Source organism: Asterias rubens, chromosome 13 (assembly GCF_902459465.1).
Source record: "Asterias rubens chromosome 13, eAstRub1.3, whole genome shotgun sequence".
Lineage (NCBI taxonomy): Eukaryota > Metazoa > Echinodermata > Asteroidea > Forcipulatida > Asteriidae > Asterias > Asterias rubens.
The window spans coordinates 11,180,289-11,201,287 of record NC_047074.1 but is presented as its reverse complement, the minus strand read 5'-3'; the positions used below and the strand labels follow the sequence as shown (position 1 = coordinate 11,201,287).

Genomic DNA, 20,999 nt, shown 5'->3' with positions numbered 1-20,999 from the left:
TCTAAGTCTAGTTTCTCGGCTCATGTGTGCAGGTTCCGCTGGCATGGTGTGCTCTTTTTCGGTACCCTGTCGAGACCAAGGGGATATGGGGAGCTTCACGGCGACATTTTTCTGTGCAGAGTCTATGGGATACTGTTTTAACAGTTAAAAGGTGCAAAGACAAAGAAAAGAACAAAACAAAAAATGCTCCCCATGGATGCATTAATTGAGAATATTTGTTTTATGTGTGTAAACTACCAAAACGAATTAATGTTTCAAAGAACATGTAATGTGGTTGCGTTGAGTTGACTTACACGCACACATGCCCCTGTTTGTCGATCTGTTCTCAAATTTTAGTCGGGTGAGCACTGTCAGCTAATTCCATTTTTTCAAGAAATGTAAAACTATAAGTTAACAAATTTATCATAAATAACCTTTAAATCTGAAGCACTCTGTATTTTCTTAGAGTATTTGCGTATAGTACATGCTGAATTTCACTTTAAACGATTCTAATTTACAACAAATTTTACGAAAAAAACATACATTACTTTGGGAATTATTAGTGAACATCAACAACACAACAACACCATGATTGTACAATTCCAATTAAAATACAGTTCGATATATTCTGATTACCCCGAAAAATAAATTCATAATAATTAGAGCATATTGAAAGCAATACTTCTTGCATCATAGGATTGTGTTCTTAAAAAAAATGCCAGAAAGGCTTTAGGTCAGAGTGCCCCAACACTGATTGCCTTTTCGATTGTAGCCCTCTGCATTGACACATTTATAATTTAAAAAAATTTTAATAAAGAAAATGGCTGTATCCTTAATTAATAATGGCTTTGAGCTAGTACTACTAGTATAAGCCACAAGGAATTTTGAGTGTGCTCCATGGTTAACTAAAGGTTTTCACATTTTTGACTCGAACGCATGCTGGTCAACCATTGGTTGACTACTGTGGTCGACCATTTGGAACCAGCCTCAGGACCATGGTTAACATGCTAACATGTGTAAAGCACAGAAGGGAACCAGTGACACTATCGGTAAAAGGCGGAAGCAATGAGGTGTTGAATACCATACAGACGGTTGACTAGACTTCCAAACGAGTCGTTCGGGTGAGTACGCCACTGCGCAAGTTGCTGGTCAGTGGTCAACTCAGTGTGCACACTTCATGTGGACCTCTATTAGGTATGGGTATGACAGAAGCTCCTGCAGTATTATTTACATTGTCTATTTTTTTCATTCTTAAGGTTTATTATGTGCATAAAACCTTTCTTGGTGACGAGTAATGGGGAGAGGTTGATGGTATACAACATTGTGAGAAACGGCTCCCTCCGAAGCGACGTAGTTTTCGAGAAAGAAGTAATTTTCCACGAATTTGATTGCGAGACCTCAAGTTTAGAATTTGAGGTCTCGAAATCAAGCATCTGAAAGCACACAACTTCCAGTGACAAGGGTGTTTTTTTCTTTCATAGTTATCTCGGAACTCCGACGACCAATCAAGCTCTAATTTTCACAGGTTTGTTATTTTATGCATATGTTGAGATACACCAAGTGAGGAGACTGGTCTTTGACATTTACCAATAGTGTCCAGTGTCTTTAAGAAGTATCACGAGGTCACGACCATACAATAAATCGAGCGGGCATCTATAATCAGCTGGTGGTGAACCAAATCACCCTGAAATATAAATTAATTATATAATTCTTTTTACATTCTACACGTATGTGCACAGCCACAATCATGAATATACATTTTGTTCGTGACTGTTTTATGAACAAGAGCTTGGTGAAACCACTGATTATGTCAATATTTGTTATTATATCGCAATTAACAATTGCTGTGTCAATGATACACAAAAAGTGCTTGAGTTTGTTCAATACGACATCAGCAAAAGAAATTACTCAACATTTATACACTGTTCATTTGGTGTCTTTGTACCAAACAGTTTACCCACGATTGTGGCTATGCACTTATCGAAACATCTGTTTGAAACAGCTCGGGAAATATTCTATAGGCCTACTTGCAGGCCATTACAAACAATCGTTAAACTTTAAAATTAGAAGCTTTAAATTTGTTTAAGTCTATTTACAATTTATTTCCCTCTTAGCTCCCAAAGCGAATTGGCACAAATTATAATTTTTCAGCTTGCCTCACAAACAGTAGAATCATGACCAGATGAGACGGGATGCTTGTTGCATTAGTAGCGAGTCACAACTGCAAACACAGATAAAGAGAAAAAATGGACAAATGAACACATTATTCATTAATACGTGGCGTGTCAGGGCTAAGTGGATAAGAGTACTGGACTCACTGGTGTTTCTGATCAGCAGAGTGTGGGTTTTTTGAGTCCTAGCCGTGAAACCTGTGCTCTTAATCAAGACACTTTACCATGGGACGTATAGCCGTTGGTCCTGTGTGCTGTGTAACACACTTGAAAGAACCCTGATGCACTTATTGAAAAGAGAAGGGGTTTGCCCTGGTCTTTTTGGTTTTGACTGGCATCATATTGCGCCACAGCACATTACCAACCATTACATGGTGCTTTAAAGGAATAGCTCTTATACTTATAAATCGTAGGCCCACATACCTTGCATGACAAAATACTGAGTGCCTTGATACACCCCAACAAGGATGTGAAAAAGCGCTACATGTATATAAGGAAAAAAAGTATTACATATTATTAAACCCTAAACATCTTAGAAGTCTCATTTAAGGCACTTACTGTTTTGTCCGGCTTGGTATGTGTAGACCGTTTGGCCAGGGTAGGTGTAAACTGTGTTCTGCACCGGGTAGGTTGTCCTTCTCTGGTGGCAAGTACGCCCATTGACGATCACCGTCTGATTGGTCGGGGGAACCACGTACTGTGTGTTGGGTGCCTGGTAAGTTGTGTAGGTGGTTGTGCAACCCCCATATGGGTTAACCTGAACATGCTGGACAGGGGGTGCCACAACCTGCTGTACTGGGGGTAGCATTACCTGCTGCACTGGAGCCTGGGTGGCGGAATAAGGGGGCGGGGCCATCATGTAGGAGGGTTGTGCAGCAGCAGGAGGCTGAGCTGGTTGTGTCTGAATGGGGAAAAAAGGCAAGAGATTTGAAATTATTGCTATTCTTCTATTTATCATGTATCATGTTTAAAATTATTTTAGTTTAGGTTGTACCGACCAATGACTATGGGCACTTAATGGGGGGAGGGGGGGGGGGGGGGGGGTTACAGCCTTATACAGGCCCGATACTTCACAGAGGCAATGAAGGCGATCGCCTCCATGCCCCCTTGGTCAATGCCATTGGGCCCTTGAAATGCCGTGACAGTAGCCATCTTTACATTTTCCTCATAGGGTGCCCTTTATTATGAAAATGCCTGGGTGCCCTTGCCCTTTCAAAAAACGAAGCATACCTATGTTTGTGAAGTAGGCATGACTTGCATTGAAATAACATCACACCTGTGGACAGGATTGTTGCAAACCTGACTCCTCCTTTTCCTCGGCAGTTTACCTACTTTCGCAAAATTCATGGAGCATTGTAACAATTCAAGAGGGAAAACATCTCCAAAACTTTAACAAAATTGTCACAAAATCAAAGACAGGAAACTTACCAGTGAGTTTTTGACCTCCAGAATTGAAGACTTCCATGAGACGCTGTCATCGACCGAGTCTGTGCAGAACAGAATATTGATCTCATGGGATCTGAGCTCCAGAAGGCAATGCTTGTCTCTACCGGTCGGGGGTGTAGGCGATCCTGAGATTTCCAAACCAGCCTGGTTGTAACAGAATAATAAGAACACGATAAAAAAATAAAATTATCGGCCAAAATTGTGTGTTTTTCTTTTACTTTGTCAACAAAAACGGTCTGCCATTTTGTAAAACCGAATTTTGGCGCTCAGACACATTATTACCCCTGATCACTTCTAGGTCATTTGTTTCATTCCATCAACCATCTCAGCTGCCTTGGCAGTATACAGCCTGTAGTGCCAAGTACGTACATTGTAGCACACTAAGCTAAATCAATCACACAAATCATTTCTGCCCTCACAGGTACCCATTTACCCTGGGCGAAGAGAAGCATTCACAGTTACATTGTAAGTGTCTTGCTCAAGGAAACAAGTGTCATGACTGGTATTTGAACCAACACCCCTTTGACTTTGCCACCAGAACTTGAATTTGATGCTTAACAGGCACGTAAGGGCAAGGGTAGCAAATTTCTTCTAGATCAATTCAAGGGCACCAAGGCAATGACCAGGTGTCACAGAGGCGATCGCCTTCGTTACCTCCGTGAAATATCAAGCCTGCTCTAAAACCCACTGCGCCATGTGCAGCCCCTTGCTTACATTGACTGCATAACAGCTCTTGGGGATGTTGATAGATCCTTGTTCAGAAGTCATCTTTTCATCCTTGTAGAAGTTGAACTTTCCGTTCCGGTACAAAACACAAAAGGAATACTTCCATCGGCTCAAAATGTCACCTGAATTCGGAGTTGAAAAAAAAAAACTGTGAGTATTTTCATCATAATTTTAGTTAAGTTTGTTGCAAGTAAAGCTATTTTCTCATCAGTTTATTACAGCTGAAATCTGTGGCCTGTCACGCCTGTAAATATAACATTTTGACAAACTTGAAGAGATAGGAAATGGAAAAATCATAAATTCAAGATGATTTTTACATTGTCTTCCTTGGGTATTGAGAAGAACAATACATGACATATGGCAGAAACAAAAATGTTGACCATTCTGACTACGAACAAATAAGTCTACAATATGTAAATTACATCAAAATTCTGCCAAGATGAGGCGGCGATAAAACATGAAACATTTTGTCTTTTTTAATAATTTTAAAACAAGAAAATAAAAAAGGATACAGTGGAAAAAAGGATGAGGTTCTGATTTACATTTTTAAGTAGTTTTTTACCAGTTTTTAAATTAATAACTTTATAGTTTTAACAATTCGGCAACTACAACAAATACAACGGAACAGTTTGTGGTTAAGTTAAAATATATGACACTAAAGGTTAACACTAACAGGTCATGACTCCATAAAAGTAAGATAGTCCCGTAGTGAACTCTTAAATGATATCATATAATAAATAACAATATAGTTAAATTCAATTCAAATATTATATTAAACAAATGCAATTTTAAAATTACGATGTCCAAAAAATAACTTTAAAAACTCACTCTGTCTTTGCATCCATGATGCTTTAGCGATACCGTGAGATCTTGTCACTTCTAAACTCGCCATTGCTCACTTCTCAACCTGTTAAAAGCAGTTCAACGAAACTCAATGTTTTATGCCAGTATGGTGTATGATTAATGAATGTAAAACACAATGTCCGGAAAATGGGCAAAACATTCACCATACGACTCAATCAATCAATTTGATTATCAATGAATGTCATTCAATTCAATAATTCCATGAAAATGAACAACAAAGAACACACTTACCGTAGTTTATTTGTGGCCGATCTTGCAAGTATGTCTACTGTTACTTTTTTTTTTAGCCTTTATTTCAAACCAACTTCCCGGTTCCACAACTCGTTTTTTACTCAGTTCTACTAGACTGCAAATCATAAAACGAAACTGTGTATGAATTTACATCGATGGGTATGACCAATAACATAACAAAACATTGTTTTGCCGATCCGCCGAACGCCCGAAAACCCGACGTGCATGCTGGTACATGTAGGCCTTTTTAAAACTGCGGCTCCCACCTTAGTGCACCAGCTTCGACTCTGGCTTTCGCTTTGTTAAGTACGTGCTTGCGGTACGGGATTCAAGCGGGCACATTAGTCTAAGCTGAAGCCCACAATAGAAATACAGCGTTTCGAAAAGGGCCAATAAAAAGCCACTATCACGGGATAAGTCTATAAATAAACCATTACGTCATGTAAATGGTGACGTCGTCAATGTCATCTTTCGTATCGTATCAAAGAAGTGGGGAATTGGCCGAGTAGTGATTCTGTTTGTAAAAAATCAAGCGGGGAACATTGTTGAGGCATGGTTGAGGGAATAAGGTTATAGTTGTGACAATTTAAAATCATAATACTTAATTAGCTAAGACTTCTCAATCTGCCCATGCATGGTGGAGGAGTGAATAATAATTTTTTTCGAGTCCGCGAGCCCCCCTTGTGTCCTCTTAGTCTATAGCATGGAGGTAAAATTCTACCTCCATGGTCTTAGCAAATGGCCGCGAAACAAATTATACATTTTAAAGATGCTATGTCAGATTTTTGGCCGATTTGACCCAAAAATTTTGATTTAAAATTCAATAGGTATTTTGATGAGGGTCGAGAAAGTTACAAGCTTTCATTTGAGCCATTGCGAGCCATTGCTCGTCGAAAGTGCTCAGTGTTTTTGTCGGGATCCCGACAATAATTATATCACGTGACCAATTCTTATGTGTTTTAAAAGAAGCGTTTTAAATTTTTGTCATGGTTCCTGACCATCAAAAGTAAAAGTTAAACTTTTTCCGTTAGAGCGGGTACTCTTTGAAATACCATTCACTTAAAAAATTCTATTTTTAATGTTTGGGGCCAAAAATCTGACAATAGCATCTCTCCAAATCAATGATTTACAAAACAGAAGCTTTACAAAAAAAAAGTTGAGAAAAAAATACACGTCCAGATGCGGTTAACAGTTATAATTTAATGGCTTCTGTGATGACAGGGACCCCATCCCCACACACAACTACGCATCATTATATGGGGATCAGACCACCGCCATGGTTCAAACCCAATTATACACTTTTAAATAAATGTTTTTGAATGTCAATTCGAATTCGATTTGTTTTGTCGGCTTAATTTGCTTTGTTTTGGTTCCATCATGGAGGTAGAAATAGTTCTGTTCATCGTTTTTCTCATGCTCAAGTTTAACTAAATATTCATAAGTGTATTAATTGTCGCCTTTTTATCTTTGCTTGATTGTTTATTTTGAAGGTTTGTTTGTTTACGGTTTTAGCTTTTTGTGGTAAGTTTTTCTTCTTTTGTTTTATCAATGAGTCACAACAACAACAAAAACGACAAAACAAATCGAATTGACATTCGGCAACTGAGGGCGCCCTTTCGAAACTGAAGACGCTAGCGATTCGCCTTTTCTACACAACAAATTCTGAAATCTTTGAAGTGCAGAGCAGCAAATGTGACCTGAAAATACCTGATTTCGAAAGCCAAGGTTCGTAATATACAAAATGATTCAGTTTAGATCTCCATATAGATAGTGTTGACCCAAAGCAGATTGGCTTGATTTTATTACAGATTCGTCAACGATCCCACTGAAAAAAAGCTCTGCTTCAAAATAATTTAATGTCAAAAACGAGTCACAATGTCAAACGATGGGGAATGCCGTCACAAAATGTCAAACTCAGAATTATCTAGAAAATGTAAAAAACGCAGATAACGTTCGTGGTTTATAGATAAAGAATACGGCTATTTGATTATATTTGTGCGATTGGGTTTTAAAATGTTAACTACTTAATCTCGGCTACAGACTTACGAATTCTAGTTTGTATTTTAATTTTGTAGTACAGAAATGAGAAAATAATGACTATGCTATGAATTATTATGATGGATTTGTTGACTTCTTGAACTCTTGTTGGTGTTGTGTAGCTGTAGGCTGAAATCCTATACAAACCCTTAACACAGTGTACTTTGCTATGTATTTGTTGTTTTTCTACTTTTCAAACACACAATAAATTAAAGGGAAGGTACACGTTTGGTAATAACTCAAAACAATTATTAACTGAAAAACTGACTTGGTCACGAGCATTGGAGACCTGTGGTTGTTGTTATAAATGTTGGTATAAAACATTGTTGTGGGAAACGACTCCCTCTGTCTCTGACTCTGAAGTAACGTAGTTTTTGAGAAAGAGGTAATTTCTCACTAAAATATTAGCTTCTAGCTAGAAGACTTCCTATCTGAAAGCACACAATTTCGTCCAACAATGGTGTTTTCTTTTCATCATTTTTTCGCAAATTCGATGACCAATTGAGCCCAAATTTCCACAGGCTTGTTATTTTGACAATTACCAAACGTGTACAATGCCTTTAATTAAACAAATTGGACAAAACAATTTAAACAAACAAACAAACGAGGAATGAAGGGGCTTTTTTTTCTTTTCTTTTTTAAATTTGTTTAAATGGAAAATGGCTGCCGGAACATTTTTTTCTGACAAACAACTGGGCTATATTATTTACAAAAAATATTTAGTTTTTGCTGAGATCGTTAGCTAGCAGTCTTCAAGAAATCTCTAAAAACCCACTTGTTCAATTGATTTGTTGGCTTATTCTGTTTTTTTCTTTTCTTGTTGTTTAATTGTGTGTACTGTGTAAAGCGCTGTGGTACTTTCCTTGGTTAGAGCGCTATACATTTGTGTGTAAATACCTTGATTTTTTTTTTAATTAAAGACAGTAAACACTATTGGTAATTGTCAAAGATCGGTCTTCTCACTTGTTGTATCTAAACATGTATGCATAAAATAACAAACCTGTGAAAATTTCAGCTCAATAGGTTGTCGAAGTTGCGAGATATGAATGAAATAAAATACACCCTTGTCACACGAAGTTGTGTGCTTTCAGATGCTTGATTTCGAGACCTCAAATTCTAAACTTGAGGTCTCGAAATCAAATTCGTGGAAAATTACTTCTTTCTCAAAAACTATGTCACTTCACAGGGAGCCGTTTCTCACAATGTTTTGTACCGTCAACCTCTCCCCATTACTCGTCACCAAGAAAGGTTTTATGATGATAATTATTTTGAGTAATTACCAATAGTGTCATCTGCCTTTAACATGATTTCTAACAACTAAATATAAACAACAAACTTGTTTCTTGTTTTGTTTTTATAGAGAAATCATGAATCCGAACTACCCTCCGCAAGCCTACTCGGCTGGGAGGCCCAATGGTGCACCTCCAGGTATGACCTTGAGCAGACTGAAGGCGCTTGTTTGTTTGTTTAGATTGTCACTCATCAAGGGAACTTGTAGTAGTCGTGGTAGCACGTTTATCCATGGAGGTAGAAATAGGGTTAACCAAGTAGTGCAAAAATGGTAATTTGGACTCTACTATTCTAAGCAATCAATGGGAGCCATTCATGGGAGTCAAATAATTTACTCCCATAAATGGCCGAGCGTGCTAGTCGACGAGATAAAAAGAAAACCACGCAATTTCAAGCATATTTGTGTGGATCATTGTATTCTACTTTTAAAATATCTTTCTACCTATATGCATTTTTTTACAAACCGTTATAGAACGCTCAAAGACCAACTCGACTGATCCAAGGCAACGTGTTCCTTTAAGCAACTCTATATGAAATTGAACCGTGGTCATAATGTCAGTCTCCCGTAAGGGTCTAAGTGTTGTATTTTGTATACACAATACATGTGTATTTTCTTTTTTTTGCGCTGACAGGTTATGGTGGACAACCCAATCCTGCCATTCCTGCCCAGCCTCCTCCTATAGGATTCAATCCGGCTCTGTATCAGCACCCATCCCAAACTCCAGCCTACTCGTCACAATGTAAGTTAACCCTCCTTCTGCATGACCGCTTAATATCATCCAACTGTGTTTTTTTCTAAACTGCAGTTGCATACCCTGCACAAGCTTGCTCAGGGAACCATAACCTTACAAGCTTTGCTTCTTTATGGGTTCCTCCACAGTTTCGCTTAAGTCCATGCTTATTATTCATTTGATTAATCTTATCAAGCAACTTAACTTCCAACTTACATTGCCTTTGATTTGATTTTGATAGTGATTTTGATACTTTGGAAATAAACTGATTGATTGATACCTGATAAATGCATGGATTTGGGCTATGGGTAAAGATCGTGTGGAGGCCCTAAGCTATGGAATGCTCTCCTAAGAAGTGACTGAATCTGAAAACCTGCTTATTTGAGAGCAGTTCCCAACAGACTACTCAATCTGCTCTCTCGTTAAGCCGTTCAGAGCTCCTTTGGTCTTGAAGTGCGCCATATAAGAACGTTTTATTATTATTGTGAATTATTTTCATTATTATTTCTATTCTTATTCTTATTATCGTTCAGCTCCGTATGCCAGTCATGTCAGTTTAGCCCCGTCCCCAGCACAGTATCGCTACCAGCAACCACCACCCATCTACAGCTCAGCTCCAGCTTACCTAACTCAGGCACAAGCTGTGTCCGCAATGTCATACAGCTCTCCAGGGGTAAGCTTCATATTTGCTTTAAAGGCACTGGTCACTATTGGTAATTACTCAAGATCATTGTTAGCAGTATGTAGCATAGTTTTTGAGAAAGAGGTAATTTCTCACTCAAGCATTAAAAGACTAAAAGGCCTGGAGCTTTATGCAACAGGGAAAGAGTTCCAACGAGAAAGGGTTAGTCTTTAAAGATTTTGTCTAAACATTTAGGAAACTTTGAAACACAGATTTTACTAGGTTTTTTTCCCCACCCTTATGAGAAAGAAGGGAAAGATTGTGGAATTTATACTTAAGTTCAATAATTCATTGATTCTGGCACGAAAAAAAGAAGATTTTTTTTAATAATTTTTCTCGTATCGGATTTCTTGTTTATTGAAGGCATACACGTACGCTCCAGGACAGCCGACATATATCCAGCAACCAGCTCAGCCTGTTTCCAATCTGACTGTCGTTCAGCCAGGCAGGAACGTCTATGTGCCCAATGCAACGGTAAGAACTATGTTCCTAGTACATTGGTCCATGTTGAAGGCAAGGGCCCAATTGCTGCTTAAGCAGAGAAGTATGCATAACACCTTTCTGCTAAGCAAAATTAAGCAGCATAGTACGACATGGCTTGAATTTGGGGGAAATGTCTACAAGACATTTTTGACTGGACAAGAATTGATTTTACCAGACCAGAATCAAAGTTAGTTGTACAAACGCCAAGAAGATCTATCTAGATTAAAGCCATTATTATACACATAATGAATGTTTATGAGTGCAATGGTGCGAATATGTTCATGAGTTGAAAGATGGAATGTTCTATTCAACGAGGCGGAGCCGAGTTGAATGGAACATTCCAGCTTTCAACGAATGAACATATTCGCACCATTGCACGAATGAAAAACATTCATTATTTGTTTTATATAACATCCAAGTAGAACTTTGTCATTTTGATTGAAAGAAACAACTTCCAAAACAAACAATTTCAACTGTAGAAGCCGAATGCTAGTAATTTTACTATGCTTTCTTGCAGTAACACCTGCTGCGTTACCAAAGACACGCGCACGCAGTGATGTTTTTACTCAGCTTTTTCGTTCCATCCGAAAAGTACCATTGCACGCTGGCAGCGTGCCAGCGTGCAATGGTACTTTTCGGATGGAACGAAAAAGCACGGCGAGTGACTCAGCGTGCAATGGTACTTTTATTTGCTATCACGTGACGGACAATCCTCCAATCAAATGGCAAGGATCTGCTTGGGTGTTATATAAACACTTTTAGTAAACAGTATTGTCTAAGTCCCACACTTCGTGTATCACAACTTATATATAAAATAACAAACCTGTGAAAATTTAGGCTCAATCGGTCATCGGAGTCGGGAGAAAATAATGGGAAACCCACTCTTGTTTCCGCGCGTTTCGCCGTGTCATGACATGTGTTTAAAATAAATCTGTAGTTCTCGCTAACGAGAATTTATATTGTTTTAATGTTTTCTCAAAAAGTGAAGCATTTCATGGAACAATATTTCAAGAGAAGTCTTTCACCATTACCTTCTGTAAACCCTGTAAGTTATTTGTAAATCTGTGAACTTTTATTTTTTTTTTGTACCGAAAGGGTCCAATGACTTTAACATCTCTTATAAGATCTATCTTATTAGCTAAACCACTGGCCTTGAACATGTGGTCAAGTGTTAATTTTGAGCCCAGATATGACATGGTAACTTGTGGTATATTTGCAACTAAGGGGTCATCGATACAAGCCCTGTGGGTTCTAAATGGCCCTCAAACTAATCAAACATTATATCTTGTATCTGACAGCCTAGCCACCAAAGCAGCTACGACGCAGCAACTCTGGCGGGTCTAGGCTTCGTAGCCGGGGCAGCCTTGGGGAGTGGTCATCACCATTACGGCCATCACGGCTACCACGGTCATCATCATGGCTTCGGTTCTCATCACAATCACCATGGCTTCGGCCACCACTGATTGGACCCACACCCCTGCTTATGTTTTTTTTAGACTCCTTGTCCTAAAGAAAAAGAGTGCAGTGAGTATGTGATGATTAGACAAGGTTTGCCTGAAGGAAAAAAAACAGTGGTCGTTTTTTGTTGATTTGTAGTTAAGCCTTGATTGGTACTGTCTCCATTATAAGTCTTGCAGGTTTTCAAACATTATGGGATACCCTTCTTTGAAATCATCGTCGTTTTCACCAAGCTATGAATCTGCATCGTAGCCATAAATCCATGTTTGGAAAACAAATATTGCATCTTTTTCAAAACTGCTGTTTTGGACGCTGCTTTATTTTTTATTTTCAAATTTTATTACCAACACAAAGTTGTTACACTTCTTTAACATGCAAAGGCAACTTAGTTCATTTTAACAGGTCCCAGCATTGTGAGACTTGCAACAGTGGAAATTAACTCATTTAGAAATCTTTGTGGTTTTTTGGGGGACAATTTTACAGACCGGCGAAACAGAAACCTCCTGAGCATAGAAAGTTTCTGTGTTAACCAAAACAGATTACCGGCTAAAACTCTATGTGATATTCATCGTATGTCACTGGCTCACTGCTGATAAACATGTTTAGCCAATAAATTTGCAAAATCTTATGTCAAAGTTCTAAGAACTATTTTGTTTACCGATGAAAAAAATGAGACAGTCTCAATCAAGGCTTGTTAATATTTGGCCCCCTTTTGACGCACTCGGGCAAGGCTGAGGTTTTTAAAAGACGTTCTTTCTCGTAGTCAGTGTTTCAAATGTAGGCAGCCTTGCCTGAGTGCCCGTGATTGCCAAATGTTTGTTGCCAAAGAAATTGTAAAGGGTTATTTGCAGCATAAAAATTATATTGGGACAGAGATTTAAACAAATTTTTTGTTTGTTACTGATGAAATTATTGCATCAGGAATGGAAGATCAGTTTGACTTGGTTTTGCTCTACTGAGGGCAGGCACTACTCAATAACTCTGATAGTCAGAAGGATTGGTAAATATGCAAACTCCTTTTGACCCTTAGTTGAGGGCGCCCTTCTTCAGTGATATCATATGCATGGACCTTATCGCTAATACTCGGTAAATGGTCATTAGGCGTGGAATGAGGTGCTTGATAGTCTAGTCATCAAGTTTGATCGTTAGCTAGACCAGCATGCACCTCATTCAACAGTTAGCGCATGCGCAATGGGTATTTGCGAAAAGGACTACAGTCTACTATATCAATGTGGGGCAAAACCAAATTGTATGAATTGTTTCTTCGATAAATTTTAGAAATTGGTCACATATAACCCAGAGGGTGGTAGTTAGGGAAACTGGACACCCGTAACAAAATTAAGATTTTACTATTAAACGGGGAGGGTTACAGGAGCTGGCTCCAGTTTCAAGAATTTTTTTACTTTATTTATTTTATTTTGTTTCCCAAAGGAAAATTTAGGCTTTATGTTTTGTATTATTGGTATTACAAAGAAAGTTTATTTGTAACTGGAAACACATTTTGAAACATTGTGAACAAGGGACAAGTCTGACAGTTTATGGAGGCAACGATAGCATTTTTCTCCATGCTCCGCCTGGTCATTGCCCTTTCAACTTTTCCAGTGCAAATTGTCATTTACCTCGATGAGGTACTCCTTATAAATTTTGGTTTGAACCCATACACGGAAGTGTGTTAGCACTGTATACTCAGTACTTTCCTTAGTCCTGTGAAAAAAAATATCACAGGCATGTTACTCGGTTGGGATTCAAACCCATGATCCTTCCAATTCTAGAGCAGTGTTTTACGAACTACACTACCAAGGTTGCGCCCGCGGTAGCTAGAGGCACTTTGAATCCTAGGTACTCCTTTAAGAAGTAAACAAAGACGCCTTGCCCTACATGAACATTAAGTTTCAGGCCTGATGGCCAATCAATTCAGTTTGAATTTAAATTCTACAAACTGAGTGCCTGGTATTCTTAGTTTGTATTTTATTTATTTTTTATTTATTCCCTAAGGATATTTTGTTTAATGTGTTTTTTTTTTTTTAATCAAACAAGATAACACTTCACTTTGTACTTAATGGGCAAAAGTATACCTACCACAAATTTAAGATTCTACAGAGAATATAATCCATGCTTATTGCTTTTCTCTTTGGTGGAACTGTTGAGAGATTAATCATAAAGCTCTTGAACGAGCCTAAATCTCTTGAAATGGTCTTATTAGGGTTTATGCCAGTAAATTAATCAACATGCACTGCACAATGCAGATGGTTAAATCCGATTAAATTTAAAATAAAATAAATAAAAAAATAGGCACAGATTTACCCTCACCCAGTATGTAAACGTTTTAATACTCTACACTCCACTGTAATCAACTTGAACCCTTTCGTGAATGGACCGTTCCGGCTTTCCACTAAGCTCCGTCCACCGCGCACGTGAGCAAGTTAGTGTACGAGCACTCCCAATGACATTCTGTACGATTCTGCCGCGCGTGCCAAATATACGCGCACGCATGACCGAGTTTGTCCGACCACAATCATTGCTGTGATTGGTCAAATGGGTGAACGCGCACAGTTTGATTGACAGGCCGGATCGGTCCATAGCAGTAGGTAGAGGGGTGGGGCCAAACACTCATCTGTGCCTGACAGTGATTTAGCCACCATGGGTGGGGGCGCCGGTGCTTGGCGGGCCTGTCCAGAACTAACAAATTTCGCCCAGCACTCGAGCACAATAAAACTGTGCTGCGCAGCACAGATTTCCCCAAGACTGCACTTTAGCATTGAATGCCCCTTATCTCAACTTGAAATTTTTTGTTGAACCACTCACCCACCCTTGGTGGACTAAATTTAATTTACAGCCCACCACTACAACACTGGTGCCTGGGTACTCCTGGTTTTAAAGAAAATACCAGCGAGTTGACCAACCATTTGAAACCCTTCAACAGCATGGGTTTTGTAGGGTGGAGCAACTGTGCACAGAACTAACTTGTACATTGTGTAGACACATCCCCATTCATCATGAAGCCAGAGTATCATTCAAACTAGGTTAAAAAAATAGCTTCTTATAAAGTTGAGAAAATGCCAACATTATGGCTAGATAACTCAGTTGGTCTGGTGGTTGCAGGTTCAAATCCTGTTCTACCCCCCAATTTTTTTTAGTGTACACCAAATTTGGAACTTTAATTTACCCAGTCGGTTTCCTCGGTGGTTTATTACATATCATTCAAAACCACAGTGGGTCCTGCTGAGTAAACCAGCGTAAACATAAATGTAGATGGTCAAACAGTAAGAGGGTTGACTGTGTACTGTGTATGCATTCATTACATTATAATATATATGAGCCAGGCTTAGCGCATCTATAAATTTAAGACTACAGTGGATGATACCACCGAACGAAAACAGTAGGAGGGTTGACTGTATTGTGTGGATGCATCACCCATGATATCTTGATGATGGTCAAACAGTAGGAGGGTTGACTGTGTTTTGTGTGGATGCATCACCCATGATATCATATTGCAGGCTGGTATACATTGTAGTTCAAAACTAGTTGATGATGGTCAAATAGTAGGCGGATTACTGTGTATTGTGTGGATGCATCAACACCATGATATCATATTGATGATGGTTAAACAGTAGGAGGGTTGACTGTATTTTGTGGATGCATCTACATGTACATTACAATATCATATTGCAGTCTGGTATACATGTAGTTTAAAACTAGTTGACGATGGTTAAACAGTAGTAGGGTTGACTGTGTATTGTGTGGATGCCACTACACCATTGAATCATATTGCAGGCTGGTACGGTTCAAAACCAGTTTGAAATGGTCAAACAAAACAATAAGAGAGTTCAATGCTTTCCGTAAAGTTTAAAGTCAATTTTTTCGCATGCCATGTAAAACTCTGTAAACTCAGTATATAAGTTTTTCAATTGTTAAAACCGCCCCTTCACAACAAAACATCCCCATAGAAACGCATAACTGAACTAACGCAAAGAGCAGTTCAATTGCTTCCAAAGGTTAACAACTCTTAGATGTTCTTATTAATGTCAATGTAACAATTCTGTTGTTCAGATTTTTCACTAAAACTTAAAGCCTTTTTAAGAAGCTGTGGTACGAACAAACGAATCCTCGAAATGATGCAATGAAAACCAACACCACTGCCAGCTGCTTTTTTGTTTTTAGTGGAACAAAGCAATTTGAGGCATTCAACTGCAGTGCATGCAAACATGAGCGCTTGGACCCAATTTCATAGAGCTGCTTTTCAAAGTATAAAAAGCTGCTAAGCAAAACAAACTTATGCTTACCAGAATGAGGTTACCAGTAAAGATAACATTTTATATGCACAAAATGTAACTGGGAGCCTGCTTAGTTGTGCTTAGCAGAATAATGTTTCACAATAGCAGCTCTATGGAATTGGGCTCTGGGAACAATACTGTGTCCCGAAGAAAAGTATTGAAATTTGGTTTGATACTTTTCTCGGAGATTGGCAGAATTGATTGCCTGTTTGACCTGAACCAAAGGTTGGCATAAGTTGGCAATGCATTTTAGTGTTTCTTTTTAACCGTGTGCATAGCACACCTTGGTCCCAATTTCATAAAGCTGCTTAAGCATAATATGCTTAAAAGAATTCTGCTAAGCAGAAATGAGCAGGATACCAGGCACAAAGTGTACTCGTGAAATGGTAGTTTGGCTGTTCATTTTGTTGTGCTTCAAGCCACTTTTTGTGCTTAAGCATCTCTATGAAATTAGGCCCTGTTCTTATATCAAACCATATCTGTGGACTGGATAGTTTAAATGTGTGTCCTTAATAAGCGTTGTAGAAAAAGGTTAATTCAGAGCAACATGGTCATAAGACAAACTTCTTGCAAATCCTTTGCCTCGGTGTTTATTCAACATTCCCAGATGTAGAACCTTTCCTTCATCGATGGTTCCACCAACCCATTATTAAAGGAACACGTTGCCTTGGATCGGATGAGTTGGTCTATAACAAGCGTTTGTAATGGTTCGTTATAAAATGCATGGTTGGAAAGATGTTTGAAAGGTAGAATACAATGATCCACATTAATTTGCCTCGAAATTGCATGGTTTCCTAGGAAAACCGAGCAATTTCGAGGCATGTTTGTGTGGATCATTGTATTCTACTTTTACAACATCTTTCTAACCATATGCATTTTATAACAAACGGTTACAAACGCTTTTCAAAGACCAACTCGACCGATCCAAGGCAACGTGTTCCTTTAAGTGTGAAGTATAAGGGCCTTGTCACAACTTTTACAGGCAATTTGAAGGCAACCAAATGCAGTCAATTCTACAAGACAACTTGGGTAGCTTATGAGTCATTTTTCAAACAATGTCAAATAATTATGTGAACATTGAAATGTGAATGGCTTCTTTTCATGGAGATTGCCTGGAACCGATTTTAAAATGCCTCATGTGACCTGGGCCCAATTTCATGGCTCTTCTTACTTTAAGCAAAAAATAGACCTTTACCGAAGCAGGTAATTCCGCACTAATGTCAAAAGTATTTCCTGGTTTAGCAGGGAATTTTTGCTTCTGTCGTACATACTCCATGTTACTAACTACGCATTCTTCGCTTACACAGCTAGCACAGAAATTTGGCGCTTGCACAGTAAGCGGAGAATGGTGATTGTAAGCACAGAATTCGGCAGTAATAAGCAGAGCCATGACATTAGGCCCAGGGCTTTGGTGTGAAAGTGTTGCATTGACTAACGACCATGTTGCACTGATCCAACAGTACTGAAATCTTTACAGTATGAAATATTTGTTATAGATTTTCCTTTTTTTCCAAGTCGTACTTTTATCTTTTGGTAAATCCTTACTATATGATTTTGTAATAATAATTATAAGTAGGGTAGCGACAGTCAGCTTTTATCTATAATTTTTTTAGTATTTAATATTTTTTCTATTAAATATCTATGTTATTATCATGTAAGTGATTTGATAATGCTAGTTTAAGGACATGTTATTTATAATAAAGTGTCCAGAGGTATGGTACCACATTCAAATTCTGATGATTTATTTCAACCCAGTAGTTTTATATGCAGCAACTCCCTCTTTTGGCACTTGCACAGTAAGCGGAGAATGGTGATTGTAAGCGCAGAATTCGGCAGTAATGAGCAGAGCCATGAAATTAGGCCCAGACTGCACTGGAACAAGTTTAATTCACCCATTTCATTGTATTGTATGCAACCGAATAAACCGATACCCCCACCCCTCCCCCCCCCCTCATACCTAGTAAACTAGTACAAGTTTTAGCCAACCGACTCCCTGACCTTGCAGACTAGTACTAGTTTAATTGGCCCAGTTCAGTGTTTTACATGCAGCCATCACCCTCGCAGACTAGTACGAGTTTAATTCACCCAGTTCAGTGTTTTACATGTACATGCAGCCAACACCCTCCCCGATGCTTGCAGACTAGCACAAGTTTATTATTTCACTTAGTTCAGTGTTTTACATGCAGCCAACACCCTCCCCGACTTCGCAGACTAGTACAAGTTTAATTCACCCAGTTCAGTGTTTTACATGCAGCCAACAACCTCCCCGACCTCACAGACTAGTACAAGTTTAGTTCACCCAGTTCAGTGTTTTACATGCAGCCAACACCCTCCCTGACCTCGCAGACTAGTACAAGTTTAATTCACCCAGTTCATCATTGTCTTTAATTTGAAGCCAACCATTTCCATGACCTTGCAGACCAGACTAGAACAAGTTTAATTGGCCCAGTTTATCATGCAGCCTACACACCCTCCCTGATCTTGCAGACTAGTACAAGTTTAATTCACTCAGCTCATCAAATTTCTTGCAGCCAACCCCCTCCCCTGTGATCTTGCAGGCTAAGACTAGTACAAGTTTAATTGACCCAGTTCATCATTTTCTCTACCCAGAGGTTCACTTTGATCCTTAACAGCAGGGAAATTTGCAAAGTGAATTCTCAAGTGTTCCAAAGCTTTCCTTGTTGATGTATTTTCTCTTTTCTCCTTATCAAGTTCATCTTTAGCACCTTGAAGTTCCTCGTAGAGACTCTTAATCTGTCGCTCATAGTCCAGGCGGATCCCGTCCTCCCTGACGATGGTCTCCAAAGCGTTCTTCTTTCCGACCTGTTGCAGTTCTCCTTTGAGTTTAACTCCAGTCAGCTTCTCGACACTGAGCTCATGTCTTAAAGCCGTGAACTGCTTCTTGAGCTCTTGTTTGGACTCTTTAAGTTCATCAATATCCTCTTCCTGAAGTCTCGTAATCATCCTGCAGTGCTTTAACTCTTTCTCTAAATGGTGGCAGCGGAGGGATAGCCTCTCCGTTTCCTTGGTCTTTTCGAGTAGCTCTGTGTTCTTAACGGCAAGGGCTTCCGACTGCCTCTTGCATTTGCGTCCAAGTTTCTCTCTTTGCTTTATCGCAAGGCTAAGCTCAGCTTGGAGTCGTGTTTTCTCTTGTTTTGTCTCCTCAGTCGCCTGGCGTAGAAACGCCAGCTCCTCAGCTGTCCAGATACATTCTTCTTTATTAGTTGGCGTTTTCCTTCCAAGCTTAGATTTATCAGGAGATACGATTGGAGACTTTTGTGGAAGATGCTCAGACAATGGCTCTCCTACCTACATAGTAAAGAAAGGAAGAAGATTGTTACCAACAAGTCCTGGAGTTACATGCAGGCCATGCACGCAGGTCATGGCCTCTGTTTCTCTTGTCTTGGCCTTGGTGCCCCTTTTACAAGTTTTCCGTTGATTTTAAGATTTTTCAATGGAAGTGCCCTTTGTAATGGCCTTGCCCTTTTTAAAGATGAAATTTCATGCCTGTAATTTGTCATTGAAAACACTATTTGGGAATGTGGAAAGGGCCTCCTCACATTACGGCCCGCGGGGCCTTCCTCAATTGTCTAAACTCTGAAAAGCAACTGGCTTCTTTTCATTCAGTTGTTGTGATAATTGTACAAAACCCTCCTCCCGACAGCGGGAAAATGGAGGGAGGGCGTAGATTTAAGATTATCGCAACAATTCATTCAGTTGACCTCATCCTCACCTGGATGCATTTCTGTTGTCGTTCTTTTTCAATCTGATTCAGATCGATGCGAACTCTGTCGTACATTTCCTGAATACGCTTGATGTACTCCTCCTCATCATCATGAGGTTTCAAGCTGGGACTGTCTTTCCCTTCTTCTTCTTGTGATGTTGTCGACTTGTCCAAGGTGTAAGTGTAGAATGGAGGGAACAGGTCCTCAACCCAGTGTTTTTCCATCTTCGAAAGTCAGATTTGTTTCGTTGCACTCTGTTGTCGTCTTGATTTTGCTGTGCATGGTCAAAATAAATGGTAGGCCTACATATTTTTAAATAATCATCTTATCACAATATTACAGTACACTGTAATTATAAAAAATAGAAAAAAAATCTCAAAAAATTATAAAACTGTAATTATTTTTACCCCTACGAATTTACTTAAACCTTCTTCCTCCCCCCCCTTCTTCCTCAACAATTGATCCGCCCCGATCATGCATGGTTCGAATGAATGAATGTATGAGATATCACGGTCATGATGAGCAGTTTTTGATACACAATAAATACCATTCAATACATGTATGCTCAATGAATGGAGTGCTTGTTTATATTATTTTTAATGCCTCCCCTGTCTGTTCTCTAAATAAACGTTACCTTCACTGTTCACTCAGCTCAGCTCAAAAGCTGACACTGATTTGTAGAAAGCATGGAGGAAAGATGTAGAAAGTAAGCTGTTTATCGGATCTCGGACGGTCTGAACAGATTGATCACACTCACAGTGTATTTAAAAAATAATTCTAGCAACAATAGAGCAAGAATACATACCAGCCCAAAACCCCAAGTCGATCATCGAATGAAGTCAACAAAAGCAGGATCAACAACAATCACTCAAAACTCGTCAATTGGTGGCGCTGTTCGTCGC

General features: G+C 39.0%; 3 protein-coding genes across 4 annotated transcripts; 1 reads left to right on the top strand and 2 right to left on the bottom strand.

The window, feature by feature from the left end:
• Window positions 1–1,520: 1,520 nt before the first annotated feature.
• On the bottom strand, window positions 1,521–5,650 carry LOC117298268 (pleckstrin homology domain-containing family B member 2-like). The gene is made up of 6 exons (XM_033781417.1): window positions 5,418–5,650; window positions 5,151–5,229; window positions 4,311–4,444; window positions 3,579–3,740; window positions 2,709–3,051; window positions 1,521–2,200 (listed from the first exon to the last, which is right to left on the bottom strand). Exons 2-6 carry the CDS (start codon window positions 5,212–5,214, stop codon window positions 2,184–2,186), a joined length of 720 nt encoding a protein of 239 aa, XP_033637308.1. The 5' UTR covers window positions 5,215–5,229; window positions 5,418–5,650; the 3' UTR covers window positions 1,521–2,183.
• Window positions 5,651–7,053: 1,403 nt separating this feature from the next.
• LOC117298879 (extensin-like) lies at window positions 7,054–13,811 on the top strand. Its single transcript, XM_033782235.1, has 6 exons — window positions 7,054–7,142; window positions 8,815–8,882; window positions 9,377–9,484; window positions 10,009–10,148; window positions 10,521–10,631; window positions 11,939–13,811. Exons 2-6 carry the CDS (start codon window positions 8,822–8,824, stop codon window positions 12,101–12,103), a joined length of 585 nt encoding a protein of 194 aa, XP_033638126.1. The 5' UTR covers window positions 7,054–7,142; window positions 8,815–8,821; the 3' UTR covers window positions 12,104–13,811.
• A 4,537-nt stretch (window positions 13,812–18,348) lies between these two features.
• LOC117298331 (coiled-coil domain-containing protein 160 homolog) lies at window positions 18,349–20,966 on the bottom strand. 2 transcript variants are annotated; one of them, XM_033781516.1, is made up of 3 exons: window positions 20,732–20,896; window positions 20,106–20,371; window positions 18,349–19,681 (listed from the first exon to the last, which is right to left on the bottom strand). In XM_033781516.1, the coding sequence occupies exons 2-3, from the start codon at window positions 20,319–20,321 to the stop codon at window positions 18,938–18,940; spliced, it is 960 nt and encodes a 319-aa protein (XP_033637407.1). In that variant the 5' UTR covers window positions 20,322–20,371; window positions 20,732–20,896; the 3' UTR covers window positions 18,349–18,937. The 2 variants fall into 2 exon arrangements, with proteins under 2 accessions (XP_033637407.1, XP_033637406.1); XM_033781515.1 differs by lacking the exon at window positions 20,732–20,896 and adding an exon at window positions 20,903–20,966 and having other exon boundaries at window positions 18,350–19,681.
• Between the last annotated feature and the right edge of the window lie 33 nt (window positions 20,967–20,999).